Source organism: Microtus ochrogaster, chromosome X (assembly GCF_000317375.1).
Source record: "Microtus ochrogaster isolate Prairie Vole_2 chromosome X, MicOch1.0, whole genome shotgun sequence".
Taxonomy (NCBI): domain Eukaryota; kingdom Metazoa; phylum Chordata; class Mammalia; order Rodentia; family Cricetidae; genus Microtus; species Microtus ochrogaster.
Window position 1 is genome coordinate 5,555,942 of NC_022026.1, and position 19,597 is coordinate 5,575,538.

The window sequence follows — 19,597 nt, forward strand, 5'->3', positions numbered from 1 at the left end:
ACAGAGTGTGCATAGTGTACAGAGTGTACAGAGTGTGCATAGTGTACAGAGTGGTACAGAGTGTAGAGAGTGTACAGAGTGTACAGAGTGTGCATAGTGTACAGAGTGTACAGAGTGTGCACAGTGTAGACATCAAATTATAGGAATCATCAAAATAATTTGACGATAAATTTGTTTTAGTGTCTCAGAATCAGAACACTCTCACTTATTATCACTTCTTAGTTTGTAATTGAAGCCTCAAGTAAATAAGAAAATCAAGTATGAGAAAGGATCATATGTATCTCCTGTGTTTACACTGATTTTACTACTCATTCAAACTTCTCCACTTACTTTTGCACTCCTAGAAACTGGTCCTTGGGATTTCCATCCCAATTTCCTATAAACATCCACTGCTTGGAACTTTTCACCACAAAAACCATATTGTCTTTTTGTGGAAAGAGGTAGTTTCTAAGAACCTGGGCTAGTTCATACACTTCACATTGCATTTTCAGAAGACAAAAATGAATTTAACCTTAGTTCAGCCACCCTTCTGTCCACCCTATATTTATGGAATAAATCTGAGTTATTTTGTGAAGCTAAGATCTCTACTTTGCAATTATGCCCATAATATTGGTCTATTTGTATATGTAGTGAAAAATAGCCACACGGAAATTTTGATTAGTGAAAATAAGCAGACTTGCTCTACTAATAGAATGACAAAAATCTATCTTCGCCCCAGTGTGAGACATAGGGTAATAAATCCATTGCTGTATGTCACCAATGTACGTCCCCTTTCCTCTTGAAGGAAGATGCTAAGTTCCATTTCAAATTGTTTGTTTGTTTGCTTTAACAGTAAAGCTTCAAGCACAGATGTAAAATGTCAATTTTTTTCAGTTGTCAAAAGGAGAGCCACAGTTTTCAGAGTACAGAAGCAAAAGGGCAGATGCCACTTATTAAATTATTAGGGGTTTTTTTGTTTTGGTTTGAAAGAGTTTGACATTTTAAGCAGCTGTTTCTTTTCCACTCACTTTTATTGGCATATATAGATTGTCTCTTTCAAACGCCTGCCATTGACATTAAACACAAAGTGGGAAATGACCTCAATGGAACCAGCCCCCAGCTGTGTGCTCCCAGCCTTGTATCTTCTTATCATTTGCTTCACACAGACTTTGAAGCAGAGGGGAGCTATTCAGGAAGCTGGCTTTAGGAACCACACATTCCTTACATCCCTAATTCACCCACAATTACTTTTTAGGTAATTAGGTATGAAGTTACTTCTGAGAATTTTGAACTGCTTTATTGAGGTATAATTTCGACACCACAAAACTTACTCATTTGAAGTGCACACTTAAATGATGCTTAGAAAATTTGTACTTGTCCTACGATCACCAAAAGCTGCATTCAGGATATTTTATCCCAACAGAAAAACTTCTTGCATTACCAGAAGCCTCACTAAGTCTGCTTTCTGTTTCTACCTTTCTGATCATTTTATTCGGGAAAAGAAACCTTACTATTTTGGATAGCTTCTCATCTGCCAAGGGACATTTTTATATTTACCATCTTATTTGTAGAGGCATTGTCTTTCTCACCAAGAACTCATCCCACTTGCCAAGAAATAGATTCAAAGCCAGCTCCACTGATGCCTTTCAGTTTGACCTTGAATACAAACGCCTGTCTTAGGGTGATTCTGAGGTCAAAACCCCACCCACAAAGGCAATTTTAAAAGCAGGACTGATAAATGCAAGGGAGCAGGGTTGGGGACACCAATTTAGAAAGCAATGCTCTTCCCCCTCGGGTCAGATGGTCTTTTCTGACTGATTAAGGCAGAAACAATGTCTTTCCAAATTCCCCCATTCCACTTCTCTCATGAAAAAGCCTAACTCTTTAGGCACCCAGCCTTTTTGATTTGAGACAGATAGTAGATTAGAAACAAGAATCTATCTTCCTCCAATTTCCTCTCACTGGTTAAAAAGACACCTATAATTAGATTGGATGTCTGCTGCCATTCTAGGCGCAGTTTTGCTCTGACTCCCAAATCATTATGCAGTGGGTAGTTTCCAATAGGCACTGTGTTCAGATCGCTTGTCATTTCAGGTACCACAATTGTATTTACCTGACAATTAACTATTGCTTGTGGGAAAGCTTTCTAAATATTCAAACTGATGTACATACACACTTTTTACTATCACTGTGATAAAAAACTCTAGAAATACATGTTTTCAACAAATTGATTGTCAAGTTCATATTCATTCCTTTTAGTATTTTTAAAGTATTATTTTATTATTCCTTACAGAGATTAGCATATTTTTTCTAACATCCTCTGGTGTTTCCTAGGAACTAATAGTTAAAAAATATTAGAACAATCCAGGGTACTAATTGTACATGGCTATCTATAGGAAATAGCAAATTTCCTTAGCCTCCCAGATAGGCCAGTAGTTTGTCAACACATGGTTTTACCGGGAGAAGTAAACTGCCATTGATCACACTGGCGTATCTCCCAGTTTGTGTTTATATCCTCTCAGTCAAGTAGTAAGAAAGAGAAATATGTATTGCATCCCTTGTTGGTCATAAGTCTGAAAAATGGTTTCTTCTTTGAAATCAGCATAAAGCACCACCCACTGGCTTCCAGAGGGAATTTTATTTTAAACTTGTTTGTAAGCTTCAGAAGAACTTTTGAGCGAGGTAGCAGAAAGATAGGAATAGTCGGTTTTAAAATGTGCTTACCTTATTACTGTGCAAACTTGGCTCTCATTTTGAATCAGAGAAAGAGAAAACATGGGGGAGAAAAGGTATCCCATCCAGTGAGATTTCATTGTTAAGTATAAACAAGACACCCAATCCTTAGGAAGAAGTTGGCCTCCACATAAATAGTGTGTGTTGTCCGGTTACAAAACAGCATGCATGGCAGAATACACTGGAAAAGAAGCAGCAGTAATTGATCAAGATTTTCAGAAACATAAACAAAATACTTTCAGAGTAACCTTTTGCAAAAGAATTGATGTTAAATCATTGTATGGTATGGCTTGGCTCTGTGGAATAGAAGGTTAAACAGATTCTTAAAACAACAAAAACACCCTTCAAAATGATCTATTTTTCCAGGGCAATACAAAAAAGGTTTGCCCATTTTTGTTTTGATTGCTTCAGCTTTAAACAGAAATGGTAATTTCAGTACATGGGCACTTTAGTACCTTGCATGAAAGCAAGACATCAATTGTAGAGATGTAATCAGAAAGTACATTGCCTTATGTTTTATTTCCTTTAATCATTCTTCTTTTTTTGATAGAGTACTGGGCTTTCTAATCGAAAAGGGGAGTTGTGGAATTGCAGGCTTAGAAGAATGGGTTAGAATAGCCATCTTTAGCTTTTAAATTGCCAGGAGCCTGGTAATAACATGTCATTTGGAGAGCAGTTGTTAGCTATACCATTATATTGATATAAAAAATGGAGATCTACCTGTGAAAATAGATGTTAATAGCAAATCTGGTATTTCCAAGCCAATAATTGGAAATATTTTTTGAATAGTACACCCTATCGTGAATTGTTGAAGTACTGACATGCTAAACAGTGGTTTCCTCAATTACTAAAGAATGTATCATACTCTCATTGGTTGAATATTTGACTAACAATCATCAGGCTATTTCTTTTCAATGATGTTGCATGACTGTCATTCTAGTTTCCTTCCCTTCCTCCCATTTCATTAAAATTACACTATTGATGCACTAAAATTAAATGTTTGGGGAGGGAAATGAAATTCAACCTTATTAATCATATTGAATTAATTACTCTAAATCCTAAGAGTTGTCCTTACTGGCTAATAAAGTTACCAACTGTATACTCAGCAAGTAGTGGCCCTAAAGTTATTTCACAGTCTTGTAATAAAAGGTCAGTTTGTTGGAGTGTAAACTTATAGCTACTCTTGCAAATCATGTGTTGAAAAGCTATCTGGAATCACTCTGAGAGGGAGCATAAACATTCTTAAATTTGAAATCCAAAGATCATATGATGGATGGAATTTGTAGTTCCTGGAAGGGCCTTTTTTAAGTATATATTGGTGCCTTGGCATGCATATTTTATGTTGTTATTTATTTTTACCAGCAATGTTCCTATCTCAGAATGATCAATAGTTTCTTTTGTAGAGCTGAAAGTTGGAAGAGAACTGAGGAAGATGTTTCAGGAAGGATTTAGGAGAATAACAGATAGTGCAAGGAGATAGATAGCAAGAAACAAGGGAGGGAAAAAGAAGGGCATAGAATGTAACTGTATTTATGCATTCACTGTGAGTTATTTCAGTCTGACACATTGGCATGCCTTCTCACAACATGGATGTTTTACCTGCCCTGGCTCGTTCTGGACTGACTTGTGCCCATTTAGCACAGCAGTGCTTGTTCCTTTGATTTTTCTGCCCTGGCACAGCAGGTTTGCAAAATCATTGAGATTTGGAATAGGAAACTACAAGAGACTTAAAGCCTATTTTCAGCATTTACTGAGCACTTATAAAGACTTGGCCATAGAGATTGGCACTAAAAAAATACAGAAAGGAGTAAGATAGAAGATGTGCCTTCAAGGAGTTCATTCATGTTACAATGGAGAAGACAGAGAAGTGAGGAAAACTGTACCACACAATGTACTAAGTGTTACAATAGAGCTTTGGAAAATGAGCACACACTGAAAAGCATGATTAATTCTGCCTGGATGGAGCTCTGAAGTTAGTCCCCTCAAACAGACAAAATAAAGAGGGCATTCAGGATAGAGGCAATAACCCATACAAAATCATAGCAGAAGGAAAGAGTGTGAAAATATAAAATTTTTATGACCAGATATTGGAATACAAACAAAAGGGTAATAAGAGAAGCCAAACCTACAAGTAATCTGTATGCTTTCTCAGTAATGAACGCACTCTTTATTCTATAGTGATATGTACATATTCTACGGTTTTAATAATCTTTTCAGCAAGGGTGTGAACAAGGGTTCGGAAATGGGTATGCCTGGAGAGCAGAAAAACTGAACTAAGGCAATAAGAGTAGGAATGGGGAAAATTTCACTACATTTAAAGGACATTCTCAATGGGAATTAGTAAGGCTTAAAGAATTAAATGAAATGAAGAGTCACCATGATAACCAGATTTACAATTTGGGTAACTACATAGCAGAGACAATATTCGTGGGATGAGTTTAAACAAAAGAGGAAGGGATGAGTTTGGTAGGAGATACAGGAAATATAATGAGCTCAATCCCAACCCTCTTTCAGCTTGGGGTAGCTGCCAAGAATCCAGGTAAAGAGGTCTAGTAAGAAAGTGCATGTTGGGTAAGGACTCCAAATAGAAGAAAGTTTCAGCTAACCGAGATGAGAGTCAAAGTTGTGTGTATAAATGTAATTGCCCAAACAGAATGAATGGAAAGCATCTTCATAAACCGATGTCTCTAGTTTTTGCAATGCTGATCATGAGATATGGTCTAAAAGAGAGGAAAATCCAAGTCCCTTGAGTGTGTCTTTGAGGTACATTGTAGCAGTAGGATTTCTTTCCTTTTCATGAAAGTACATTGCCATCCTGACTGTGTTTTTTTTTTACTAATGTGAATATTAACATCAATGTGGCATCTCTGTTACTGCACCAGTTGCATAAGGAGAAAGTGGAGTGAGGTAGATGTGTGCAAGGCATAACGAGAGCCAATCAGAAAGGCAAAACTAGTCACATAGAATCCACAGAGCCGAGTAAATAGGAAACCATTAAAATTTAGTTATCAAGTACTTTATTAAACTTAGAATCAGTATTAAAGAGACTCCTTGAATTTCCCCACCTCACAGAAAGACAAAATTAGGCAAACTGCTATACCACTATACCACTATCGGTTATGACTATAAATTTGAACCAAATTAACAGTAACACGATTCACTCTCAGATTCTCCTGTTAGGTCAAAGCTCCCTTCTGTTTTGAACTATATGAGAAAACTTAATTTTTGGCAAGATGTTTGTGTGGCAAATCCTTTTCTAATTTTTGTTCTCTTTTTTCTTGTGTATAGGAATCATACATAAAGGAAATGGAGAAAATATGTTCATTTCCCAGCAGCCCCCAGTCATATCAACCATAATGGGTAATGGACACCAAAGGAGTGTAGCCTGCACTAACTGTAATGGCCCAGCTCACAACAACAAACTCTTTGCTCCTGTTGCTTTAGCTTCTGGCCCTGATGGTAGTGTGTATGTTGGTGACTTCAATTTTGTAAGGCGAATATTTCCTTCGGGAAATTCCGTTAGCATTTTGGAATTAAGGTAAGTTCTCATCTCTGTATTCACTTGACAGATAAAGAAAAAAGAAACAAGAATGAGATCATGTAAAGAGGCAAGTTATTGCCAAGAAAAGCATAAAGTATACTTTTTATGAGTTACTATGGGGGAATTTCCCCCCTATTTGTTGTCCTGATAGTCCTGAAACCACACATACACAAATCACAAAGTTGTATTTGTATACATGTGTGTACACATATGTATATTACATATATGCATATATATACGCATGTATGTATATACAACAATAGTAATCAAAAACAAAGAGGCTGTAAGCTTGAGAGTGGGAAGAGATATAAAAGGGGTTCCAGGGAGGGTAGCAGGGAAGGGATGGACAGAGGGAAAGTGATGTAATTTTATTTCAATTAAAATCCCTCAAAATATTAAAATTCAAAAACTGTTTTCAACAATAAAAATATAAATTAAAAATCATAATTTCCAAAACAAGGAGGGTTATGAGTAATGGTCTCCCGCCCACTCCAACTCGTTGAAGGAACCTTTAATAACTGATTTAAAATGCTCAAAAGTATTGCTGTCCCTGACAGTGAGGCCTCCCCTGTCTGCAAGGCTGTTACAGGGATCTCAGTACTTCCAAGTGCCAGCATAAGTTACTGAGTGCTGTCAAGCTACTAAAAGCTACCTGTTCCATTGTTGCTGGTAGCAGTAGCACCAGATTTAAAAGGACTTTTCAGTCTTTTGAAGTCATTTAATATAGAAGAACATTGAAGTCTGTTTTCTCATGGCATCACAAGGAAGGAAGAAGACACTTTCTACCTTTGAAAGAGCAATTCAGTGATGATTAAAGCATCCATCTTTAGATTTTCTTCCTCTGTTCTAAGTATTTTCTTACAAGTACAAAGAATGTTAATATCTTTTGTGAAGAATTCATACCTTTTTGCTCTGCTATATCCTGAAGTTGCCTAAATATTACAACTAAATCAACCATGGCTTAATCAGCTTATTTCTTCCCTTTCTGTGTCTATAAGACAAACATATGTCTTCTGGAGTTCACAAAAAAGAAAGCATCCATTCCTATCCCATTAGGGATTAAAACTGCTGCTTCATCCCTGAGGAAATTGGCAGGGCTTCCCTTCTAATTGGTTATGGCAGATTTATCCATAACACATGACTCTGAAAATTAAGACTGAAATTTGTAGAGTCCAAAGTATTTTGATGTCATCTTTTGAATATTCCATACAATAATTAATTTTTGCTTCAGGCATCTCCTCATTGACATCAAAATTAGTGACTGCCAGAGCCAGCACATCACAAAGCCCTGATGTGTACTCAGGACTCCTGAGATGCTCTTCACCATCCTCATTCAGCCCTTACTGCCCTGGAATGGAAGTCTGACTTTCCATGGGCATTCCTTGAATGTTTTCACATTCTCATTCTTGCTTTGGAATCGACCTCACTTTTCTCAAACTGAGTTATTCTTTCACACCTAGTTTGGGAAATGTAGTCCCAAGCCACCATCCATGTTCCACATTAATTCACTATAGTTTTAATACATTTCTTAATTATAATTGCAAATGCTGTCATATGGAAGAAAGCTGCTAAATCCCTCGGTTAATAAAAAATAGACTGTGAAGTTAAGACTTTGTAAAGACAAAGCACATCCAAAAAGTCTAGAGGGGCACTAATTCATAAAGCCCTGCCCTAATCAAGTATTCATGGGCCTCACAATGTCAGACCTCCTGGAGATTTGTCATTTCTAGTAGTATATCTCTTTAGGCATCAGTAGAAAGTCAGCAAGAAGTCTAAAATAGTTGCATAACTGGATTTGAAAACTATTTATACAACATCACACATTGTTTTCATAATCCTAGGGGTTTTTATAGACATAATGCCAAACATGAACGGAAGCACTAAGCAATTCGTTCAACACATGGGCTGTCAGGAAGTGAAAAGACCTGGTGTTACTGAACCTGTTAACCCTGTAAAAGCCCACATATGTAATACTTACATGGCTTCCTCATCAAAGGAAAAGCACTAAAGTCTATTTAAAAAAAAAAAAAAAGATACTAAGAGAAAGAAGCCCCTGCTCAATTCAATACGTCCCTTTGTAATTTGAGTGTAAATTTACCTATGGTGGAACAATTGTCTTTCATTGATGAAATTCACAGTTAAGGATTCTCAACAATTCACAAATTTATATTTTAGTACAAAGTACCCTGTGGCCTTCAACAGAAAATCATTTTAAGTATAAATTAAAATAACATGACCTCAAATTACAAAGTTGATTCTACTGGTACAAAATATGCTTCATTTCTGCTCATTTAGCGTACAGTCCAAAGTCTGTGATCTTCCGTCACTCCTATATCTTCAAGTACACATCTTCAAGTACAGAGGCATGCATGTATGTGAAGTCACACGCTCAGCCCTCCATACTTAGCCTATCACTTTATTGGGCTTCTCTGAGATATGAGCCTTCAGAGTTTCTTACCAGTTTTTGTCTGACTCAGATTTTTCTGAGAATCTATTTCAAGTTAAGGTCTCTCTCCATAGAAAGAATACAGCACCAAAATTTTCCCGTGTTTTTCCCTCCTTTAGCCTCCATGCTACCAGCAGCCTGCCAGCAACCATTTATGCAATGAAACAATGTCATAGAGTCATGGTTAATAGCTCTTTTAAATTAAATTCAAAGAAACAGATTTTTGTGATCTTCTCAATTCTAAGACTCCTCTGATTGGCCATCGTAGAAACAGGATAGTTAAATATACAATATGAAAAAAACTCCCTATGTTTGACTATAACCAAACACTTTTAAAAAATCTATATTGATCCTTTGTATATAATCCTTTGTATATAATTGAAGGATTTATATATTTGCTATAACTTTCCCAGATATAAACTTTCTGGGAAGAAATAAGTTTATTTAATAAGGTCTATATATCTTTAGAACCAAAATACTTATTGAATTTTACTGTGTTTAAATAGAAAGTTTACATTGTGCAGTTTTTTGTTGTTAAGATCAATTAATTCAGTTATTGTACCTTATTAAGTAATTTGTTTTCTTGAAAATACAGGTCTGATATTGTCATCTTGTTTGTTATATTCAAAATTGAGTGAAGCAACAATGTTGTAAATGAGTTATTACAGAAAAGGTCAAAGACCCTCCTAAATTTTAACTCTCTGATTATACATTATATATTGTACTCTGTCCTCTACCTCCTTTTCTGTAATATTGAATCCAACCTTATACTTCAAACATACACTTATATGTCTCATGCAGAGATTCACATATGGATCACTCTTGGCTCAGTGTTTGATGACATTCTGTGAAGACATAAAATTTGTCCCAAGTAGAAGACATCCTGTATTTCCCACTTTACATCATTTTATTCCATATTTGAGAGCATGGAGCAATTTCAGATTCTACTTAGACATTCAAAGACTGGTAGTCTTTCAACCTTACCCCAGTCAATCTAAACCATCTGCATCTGAGATTTCTTTTCTCTGATCTCAATAACCCTTTCATTTAATTGGTTGCCAGTCATCCTCATCCCTGACCTGACCATTCCTTATTGGCTAAACAAAACCAGAAGCGAAAAATCAATGATGTTGTTGTTGTTGTTACACATTTGCCAAGAGAAACATTATTTCGTGTTATTTAAGTCTATAGTACTCCTTCCCAGTTTCCTGTAGCTTTTGTCTACAAGTATGGTTCGTATTGCTTTCTTCCAAGAAGAGTCTCAAGTAGGAAGATAATAAAGAGGTGAAGTTTATAAGCTTTTGTACTACAAATGTTTCAAAACTCCATTTTCTGAAGACCTTTAAAGATATACTCATTTCTAAGACAGTTTGAGTCTTGATTTCCCTGTGGGTTTGCTTGTGAGGTTAAGATGTACACATACATAAGTACATATATGTACATAAAAATATATGTGCATATTTTAGTAGTATAAAAGTGATATCAGATATTTGTGAGTTTAATGTTTATTAGAAGAATCCATGAAGATACTGTGTGCAGTACATGCCTGACACTTTGTAATTTATAATTTGTCTGATTGTTTTTAGGAGCCAGAAAGTTAAATATCTCTCAAAATTTTGCTGCATCTTTAGATTTATTTATGAAAGAGAGAGAAGAAAGAAAAAAGAATTTCTTCTTTAAGATTAACTTAAACCTTCCCTTATGAAAGTCTCTTTATTAATAACAAATTCTAGCATCTGAAGAATCACAGAAGTGATTTCCATCTTATTTTGGAAAGATGTTCACAAGTATGAAAACAGCTATCAGATTTCTGAGCTCCCCTTCTTCAGCTCCAATATGTTCAAGTTCAGCTAGATCTCATCGATTATGACTGCTTCTTTTCTCCTTTGATCTTGGTTAGCCTTGGGTCACTTTTTGGTTTTTTAAAACTAATAAGGATAATTATATAAGTAAAGATAGAAGACACCCTACCAAGTACTTCGTATGAATTCAAATATGTAATATGCCCTTGCTCACATCTCATCTTCTAATTTTACAATTCTATTAGAAAACCCATTAAGCATGACTGGAAGTGATTTATTCTTTATTTAAAAAAACATGCTTCTATTTTTTTCAAAATTCAGTTATTCTCAAGATATTTATTTTGTCCTTCCCTTAAAAATGAAAGAGAAAAGAAAATAAGAGGCTAGAAAATATATCTTGGTACCTTGAGCAATTTGGGCTCGACAAATGTCAACGTGACATGAAAATTTCTCTCGAGATTTTACCATTTCTTTTCCAGTGATTGGTTAATATTTCTTTCATTACTTATAGGACTTGACTCCTGTCATTGGTTGGAAATGGAGGAGCCTTGGTATAGCATAGCATGTATTTAGGAATAGTTAACGTGCCAAGGGGTGTTCTGACTTACAGAAAGTCTTAAAGAGGATCAAAAAGAAACTTAGCTTTGAAGAATTCTATGAATATCTGAGAAATTGCCACAAACCATCATTGTGTTCACAGAACTAGAACTGCAAATATTAGAAAAATGGCCTGTAGATAAATAGATGGCTATGCCCCACCTGAGTTGCCACTCAGGTATTAGCAGTGGCTTTTAAAACACAAGACAAATTTTGACAATAGTCAGGGAAAGAGCCAGAGCATGGGAGTTGGAAGCTCTAAGAAGTTAGTCACATACAGGACAGCAACAGGATTTCCAAGAGGAGTCCGGGGGAGAGCCCATCATCAGCGGTGTAGCAGAAGTCAGAGGCCTCAGGCCAGACCAATGACTCAAGGCAATCAATGAACACTTGCAAGATGTGTGGACTGAAGGGTGAATACAGCGTCCATGATGAGATGCTTCTACTTTTTGTTTGTTTGTTTATTATATTTGGCATTTGATTTTCTTTTAAATCCGGTTTTGTTTTAGGGAGTATTTTGCAAGGGCAGAGGATTCATGAGGGGGATAGGGAGATGGGTGGAATCAGAATACATGATGGGAACACCACAAAGAATCAATAGAAATTAAAAAAAAAATAAAAAGAAGTCTGTCACAAACAACTGTGAATTCAAAACCATCAAGAGAAGAACACAAAAAGATGAACAGGGAAAGAAGTCTATTATTTCTGGCCAGGGGTAAGGAAAGAAACCAAGAACAAAGTAAAGACTACATGGAGTGTTGCAGCCGTCACTTAGCAAGACACCCACTCTCCCCTGACACTAGTATCAACAGCTACTCTAAGGTTGGCATGGACCTATTTCCCATCTTTAGCCACACAAAAAGATCTTCAAAACAACAACAAAAATAAAGAAGAGAGCCATAAAAGTACAAATACAATATGAGTAGATTTATGTGAAAGTACAGAATAGGCAAATCCAGACAGACAAAATCCAGACTTTTGGTTGCCTGGGACAAAGTAGAGGAAGAGGAATAAATGGCAAAATGATAATTATCAAATAGGTAGAGAATTTCTTCTTGAGTTGGTTAATCATAAGGGTTGCATAACTGAATGCATTTTACAAATGTAAATGTACATTTACATTTGTAAAATGCATTCAGTTAATTTATAACTGAAATGTACATTTTACAAAGGTAAATTATGGCATAAAAATCACCTCTTAATACTTTCCTTTTAAATGACCTTTTTTTATCGACTTTGTCCTAGAAAAAAATTCAGGGGTTAATTCACAGATCCTCTCATTAGGAATACCTCTGGCTTTCAAAGGAGTTGTTAGTCCACTCTTTTCTCCTAACTCATAACAAGCTTCGAGAGTGTCAGTTAGCAGGTAGTAATGCCCACGGATGGGCCTCGGCACTTGTGAAGAGTTCACACATTGGCAGCTCAGTATGTTGTCAGTTGATAGCTAGACAGCAGGTTCACTTTGGTGGTAGTTCAATCCTAAATCCTTAACTAAAAGTAATTCTAAGACAGAACAAGGTCACACACTAGAAATAAATTCCATCATTTTCACTTCCTCCCTCTGAGATGTTAATGAGAGAAGCTGCTCTGCATATGATGGGACATCTTCCAAATTTACAATGACATTATTGGCAGGATCAGAAGCAACTGCGAGAGAATCAAACCATCTCCCTCCCTGCTCCATGCCATCACCTAAGAATTGGAAAAGACTTTGTAGACATGCAAATGGGTCTTGCTGTAGCATACAAAACGTTGTGGATGAAATTATATTTTAATGAAATTCATCTAGTGTTTTCACAACTAGACTCCTTTAGAAGAATTGACTTTGCTCCAGCGATTAGAGCCCACTCAGCTCCAACAACCATCTTATAGGGACCACAAAAACAATGTCTAAAAGACAAAGAAAAAGGCAAAAAGCCTGAGGCCAGGTTTCTAATCAGAGCTCTGCTTCCTTACTGGTTGACCTTTGTGGCAACTCACAGAATACCTCCCCTTTTGAGATGGGCCAAAGAAACAGACGAGCCAGTGGAGTATGACCTGTGGCCAGGCGAGTTCCTTGGAAAGATGAGTTTTCAAGAGAGTTGAATCCATTTTAGCAGAAAATTTCAAGTAAAATAATTCTGTATCTTTTTTTCTTCCTGGACATTCAAAGAAAAAGAACATTTTCTGGTTTTTATAAAAAGGTTTATTATCTTCATGTCTTCCAAGTGACCTAAGGGCCAGATTTAAAAGTATTTTAAAATTAAAATGACTATATTTCACAGTTGATTATAGCCTTTTATTTCCAGGCAAACTTGACCTAAAGTCAGGCCTGCACACAGATTGAGCCCCTCATATGAGAAATATCATACCACGTCACCCAGTGAAACATCCAAGGCAATACCTTGTGTCAAGAAGCTATTAAATGAAGTGCTTACAAAACGTTCTGCTTCTTGGCGGCTGACAATTGTTTTGCCCATGCCAGTTGCTCTTTGGAACAAAGATGGTTGGAAGACAGAAGGCTTTAATTGTTGATGGTTATGGTGCTTTATTGAAGCTCTTTTGATGCAGCAGTTTCAATGCTAAGGACATTCTAATGTGGTCTAAGTGAAAGTCCTCAAGTTTTAAATTCTTTGAAGATTTCATACATTAATACAATTTATTTCAGGCATATTAATCTACCGTTACTTCCTTACAACTTCCACTAGTACCCACAAACTGGTCTCCCTCAAGCTTAATGTTCCCTTTTGTTGTTATTGTTGATAATTCCTGAGACCAATTAGTGCTGCTCATATGTATATACATACATACATACATACATACATATATATATATACCGTTCTCCTCATCCGTAAGCTCTGACATTCTTTGCCCATTCTTCTGTGATGTTCCTTAAGCCTTGGATGAGGGGAGGTGAATATAAAGGACACATCAATAAGCTGATCGCTAATAGTCACCTATTCTTGGTACTTTGACCAGATATGAGTCTTTGCATTATCTACCACCCACTACAGAAAGAGGCTTCTCTAACCAAAACTGACAGCAGAACATTCTATGGATATACACATATATCTAGAGAACAGTTTGATGAAGTGACCATTTAACACAACAACTGTAGCTTCCCCCTTAGGACCTACGATCGTGGGCCTTTGAGCAAGTTTACTTTATCAGGCATGACATCTTTCCTGTGGAACAAGTCTTGTATCCGAAAAGAATGTGATCGATTACCCCATAATTGTAATAGCACTATGACAGCAATGGGTACATCCTGCCAGGCAGGTCAGTATTGTGGCATGCAGAGGAAAACTCCCATACTTTTAAGTTATGAGACTTTTTTGAAATGTTTTCAATAATGTGTGCACAGATGCCACCACCTTATCTCTGAGGTAGATCCAAGAACTGTCTTAGAGTTGAGTTTGTGAGTGTGTGTCCAATATGTGTCTTGAGAGAAGATGTGGTGGTTTTACATTGCTGTAGTCAGGAATATCAAACTAAAATTTAGAATGCTCCTTCACAGCAGCTGCTATTTCAGTCGCAAGCCTAATGGTTCTTAAATTTTAACTCTACATCAGAATCGTCAGATGAATTTATTAAAAATAAAATCCCCAATCACTACTTCTCCATGTCAGAATTCTGGTTTAGTAGGAAAAGGGAGAGCTCCCAAAAACTGCACATGCACTGTAATTCAATGGTGCCAATGCATATGGCCAGGAAGAAGCTTTATTTATTGTCTTAGAACAGTACCTACCCACCAAAGCAAGACATGTAACCACCTTGATGGCATCTTATAAGGAGACTATTGAGGAAGTGAGTCAACCTTGGCTTCCCACTGACTACATGATCCCAGTGCAGTCTCTCTAATTGCCACAAGCTGAGTCAGGAATTGATGTGTCTGCTGAGATTTCTCTTGTTGAATGATACTGATGACTCTCTATTTGTTTTCACTTGCTACTCATGGATACCTTGTGCACCATAGAAACAGAGATACCAGACATAGGTAAGCAAATAACACAGCTGCCTAATGACCCTCTTTCCTAAGAAACCACCCTAGAATATGTACAAATAGGGAATGTTTGCTTCTTAACTAAGGTTAAAGAAATAGTATAAAAGTGCCGGTAAGCATCTTCCAAAACAGAAGATCAGTATATTCAGGAGAAATTTAAGAAAGGAAAAGAATGCTCAGAAAAGAAAACAAAATAAATGAGAGTGACAGATCAGTATGGCATGAGAAAGCAAGGCCAAAAGTCTCATTATGTTTCCCTAAGGTGACACCACAAATGAGCCCATAAGTCCAAATCAGTTTAATGTCTTTAAGTTGCAAGTATTTTTTTCTCACAAGACTCAAAAGTATAGTTGTCAATTATATCAAGAGACAATGACCATAATGACCTTTTTAAAGCGAGAGTTGCTTTTTGTATTTGGTAACTATCTTTAATAACACCGTTTTCCTTTCATATAACTAAGTGTGTTCTATTTCCTCTCACCAAAGGAATTAACTGAAAAGCTCCAAACTGACCATTTACTGACAATGGCAGATAGCATTGAAATTAGTGCTGAGGATTTCTACTCATTGTTGCACTGCATGTTGTCATAACTACTCAAACTTTCTGAAATTTCAAAGGGCAATATGGAATTCTTTCATTCCCAAGTGCCAGTTGTCTTCAAAATTGCACAAGTAGGGTTTGGAATATGGATTGTTGTTGGGAAATGCCTCTTCCCAAATGCTATTGAACAAAATCAGCCTTGCAACTTTGGCATAACTGATTGTTTAAGCAAATTCAGTTGGTTGCCAATTTGCATGTTAATAATTATAAGTGTTAATTTTCCATTTTAAAAAAATCTATGTGATTTTAAGTGATGTGAATGAAGTGATCACTGGTAACTTGAAGATCAATGGCTTGAGTATAAAACTAGCTAGAAGATGACAGAGTAGGTCTAACACCTAAATTGCAAAAGAAATCCTCTGTAAAATTGATATGCATTTAGTCATGTTGGGGTAAAGCAAATAGAAAGGTAGTTGTAGCAAGTTTACTTGTTTTCAGAAAGCAAAAAGAAATCATTGTCAATGGAGCTAAAGTGTACTTGGGAAATGGTATGAAATGGTAGGAAATTGCATATCAATACAAGGTATTTTTCTGTCAAGAAAATAACATTAACCAAATTTTATTTTGATATGTTGGGCTACTCCCTTTTCTCAAAACCAGTACACAAATTTGAAGAAGAGCCTTGATGAAGAAAATACATCAAGTTACTCAGGAAAATGTGAGAACACGGGTTGTCCTTTCCACTTGCACATCAAGAGTGTTCTGTTGGGATTTCGCATATACAGTCACATGGGATCCAATCTAATCTTAGTAAGGGCACAAAACTGTTAGTGACCTTGGGCAAGCCCCTTATGGTGCTGGGTTTCCCCAGCTGAAATTTGAGGTGAATACTAATTCTAACTTAGCTTACAGGCACATTGGAGATATTCAATAATGAATGAATGTAATGCATTCCAAACTACTTTTGTGCGAATAACATTTCTCTTGGAAAAATAGCCCATGGTCCCTACCTAAACAAAGCATGATTAATCTGGCACAGTTGAAACTGCACAAATTGGATACCAAAGTATTAAAGGTTATATCCAGGAAAGGTTGCAACCCATCCTTTACTCTAGGAAAATCTAAGTATGTTGGAGAAATATTATTCTGAATGTTAAAAAAAAAAACGAACTAAAGACATAAAAAGTTTTACTCAACACCTATTTGAGAAATCTTTGCTGTAGAGATGCTTTGGGGGTAGAGCTGCCAAATCATTTTGGAATCTGGTGGTGCTCTTTACAATTTACATATCGTACCTCTTATGGCAGTTCCAGGGTTGAAAAAGTACCTGAAATCTACTGAGTTATGTTACTCAAAGAAGGTAAGTAGAAAAAAAAATCCAACTATTCCAACTGAATCTGATTTTCTTCCAGTACAAACTGAATTTCAAGTTACCATTTGCCAACTTTATAATTATTAACATACATAAATATGCTTAGAGGGCAATTGCAATTAAGAGAATGTCAATCCTTAAAAGATCTTTTTCTTCTGACGAGACTCTCCCCTCCACTTTCTTTGGCTAAGTACCCAAAGCCTGAATTCTTTTTCATGCCTTATTTTTATGCCATACACTCCAGTTCTTGTTCAGAACTTACTGAATACTGACCTTTTCAGGTGCTATTGGACATCAAGGGCAGAGAGATGGATATGGTCTTTGTATGCAGACAGGTCACAATGTATTTAGGAAGAAAGTTACCTGCAAAGATAATACTTAGAACCATCAATCCAGTCTTGCTTTTTAATACCATTCCCAAACAATAGGAACCATTGTTTTTCAAGAAAGGCTGGTTCTGGTATAATGGAAGGAAGGATTTAAGATAAGTATAGAATATTCTTGCAGTGCCAGAAGTAATTAAGTCTTGACATTATCATCATTATAACCATAATAATAATAAACATTTATGGATGCACGTAAAAGGTGCATATAATCCAAGAGAAAGAGGTCTTAGTAGTAGCAACTAGGACAACATAAAATAGCATTGGATTTCATTTGCTGCAAGCATAAAATAAATGTCTGTGGAGCCCATACTGATATTTTAAAAAGCTCATACTTTTATTAAATAAATGGAAAATATAAATCACCCATCCAAAATTATAATTTATGTGATGATCTACTCTCAAGGGTGTGGGATGTAATTCCTGATAGCTTAAGTCTCCTCTGTGGATAATTATGTCCCTCCAGGAAAGACAATAAGGAATGCTTTTTATAGTAAGGAAAGATGGCTCTCCCAGGAGGTTGAGATCAAGCTGGTCAGTGATAAATTTTGTTGATTGTTTACAATGTAGGCGGTATTTGGTGAAAATGAAACTTTTCCATCAAAACTCTACAATTCCTATCTGAGAAGTGTATTAAACAAATTCCTGTGAAGGGATTTCCTCTAGAATAACTGACAAATGGTCTTACAACTGGTAAGGTCATCAAAACCAAGGAAAGTCCAAGAAAATGTCGTGGACCAGAAAAGCCTAAAAAGACATGATGACTAAATGTAATTTGCTGTCTTGGAAGGGGAAATTATCTTAGATTAATAATAATAATAATAATAATAAATAACAAACTAAGGGAATCAAATAAAACATAGACTTCAGTAATGTAAAAACACTAATACAGTGCGATATTCCTACATCACAAATCCCTCTTCTCTGATCATTTTTCTCCCTTTTCACATTTTCTATACTAATATGTGACTTATGAGAGTCATACCTTGTTTACTTATAGGTCTACTTGACTAAGCTGTGAGTTTGATGAAGAAAATGGTTGTATCTTATACACAAGTTGGCCTTTATCCTATAGCACAGTTCATGAGCACATTTCAGATGTTTAGAAGATGTATTTTAATGAATTAATAAACAAGCACACAACATAGAAATGGCACCGTGAACGCTCCAGTAAGAGAGGATGTGTGCTTGAACTAGCAGAGATAAAGGGAAATACTGAAGAAGTTAGTAGGGGGAAGGAAACAAGAGCATGATGTTCCATAGACATGAGAAATGGTAGAAAGGAGTTAGAAAAGAATGATATCTTGCTTCTGGCACAGGGAGTAGGTTCTAAGTAGAGTTCTCAGCACTAAACGTATTAGAAATAAACATGAAATGGTTGCCTTCCTGCTAATTCTCACAGTTGATTAGACTGGGGAACACTCGAACTTAAACAAGTCATTTAATTTGTATGTATTCTTCCTAAGCATTATGCAAACAACCCAATGTAGAAATTTAGGGAAGGCTTCCTTCATGAGAAGCTGCCTGGGTAAAGACACTAAAAGCATGTGAAAATAGGTGAGGTAGAAAGGGTTATTATACTGCATCAAAAAAAATTTACAATATCTCTAACTATAGAAGTGGTCAGAATAATTATGAAGACACTATGAAAAACTAAATACAACTTCAAAAACACCTTCTATGTGACATACAACAGAGGTGAATCTATGTACCCAACCATGTGACTATGTATGCTCGTTAATTTTTGCCAGCATGACACAAACTAGAGTCACTTGGGTGGAGGTAACCTCAACTAAGAAACTGCCTCCATCAAACTGGCCAATGAGCATATCAGTGGGGCATTGCTGTGATTGCTGATTGGTGTGGGTGGGCCCAGTCCGCTGTACACCAGTGCACTGTCACACCTGGGAAGATCATCCTGAGTAGTATAAGAAGTCAAGCCTAGTAATCCATGGAGAGCGAGCCAGTAAGCACCATTCTTCCATGGTCTTTGATTACGTTTCTGCTTCTAGTTTTCTGCCTTGAGTTCCCATTTTGGCTTCACTAAATGGTGGACTCTAACCTATAAGGGATAATAAGCCCATTCTTCCACATTTATGCTTAGCCCATGGTATTTATCATGGCAACAGCAACAAAGAAAAAAACTCGAATGTCATGATTATATATATATATATATATATATGTCATACATATATATCATACATATATGTGTCATAATTTA

At 36.2% G+C, this 19,597-nt stretch overlaps 1 protein-coding gene across 3 annotated transcripts in view; it reads left to right on the forward strand.

Annotated features, from left to right (window-relative positions):
* Positions 1-19,597, forward strand: part of Tenm1 (teneurin transmembrane protein 1) — an 825,611-nt gene that overhangs the window by 706,321 nt on the left and 99,693 nt on the right. For all 3 annotated transcript variants that reach the window (XM_026784949.1, XM_013350458.2, XM_026784950.1), the window contains 2 exons: positions 6,001-6,250; positions 15,054-15,074. In XM_026784949.1, coding sequence (XP_026640750.1) covers positions 6,001-6,250; positions 15,054-15,074 — 271 coding nt within the window. The remainder of the gene's footprint in view (positions 1-6,000; positions 6,251-15,053; positions 15,075-19,597) is intronic.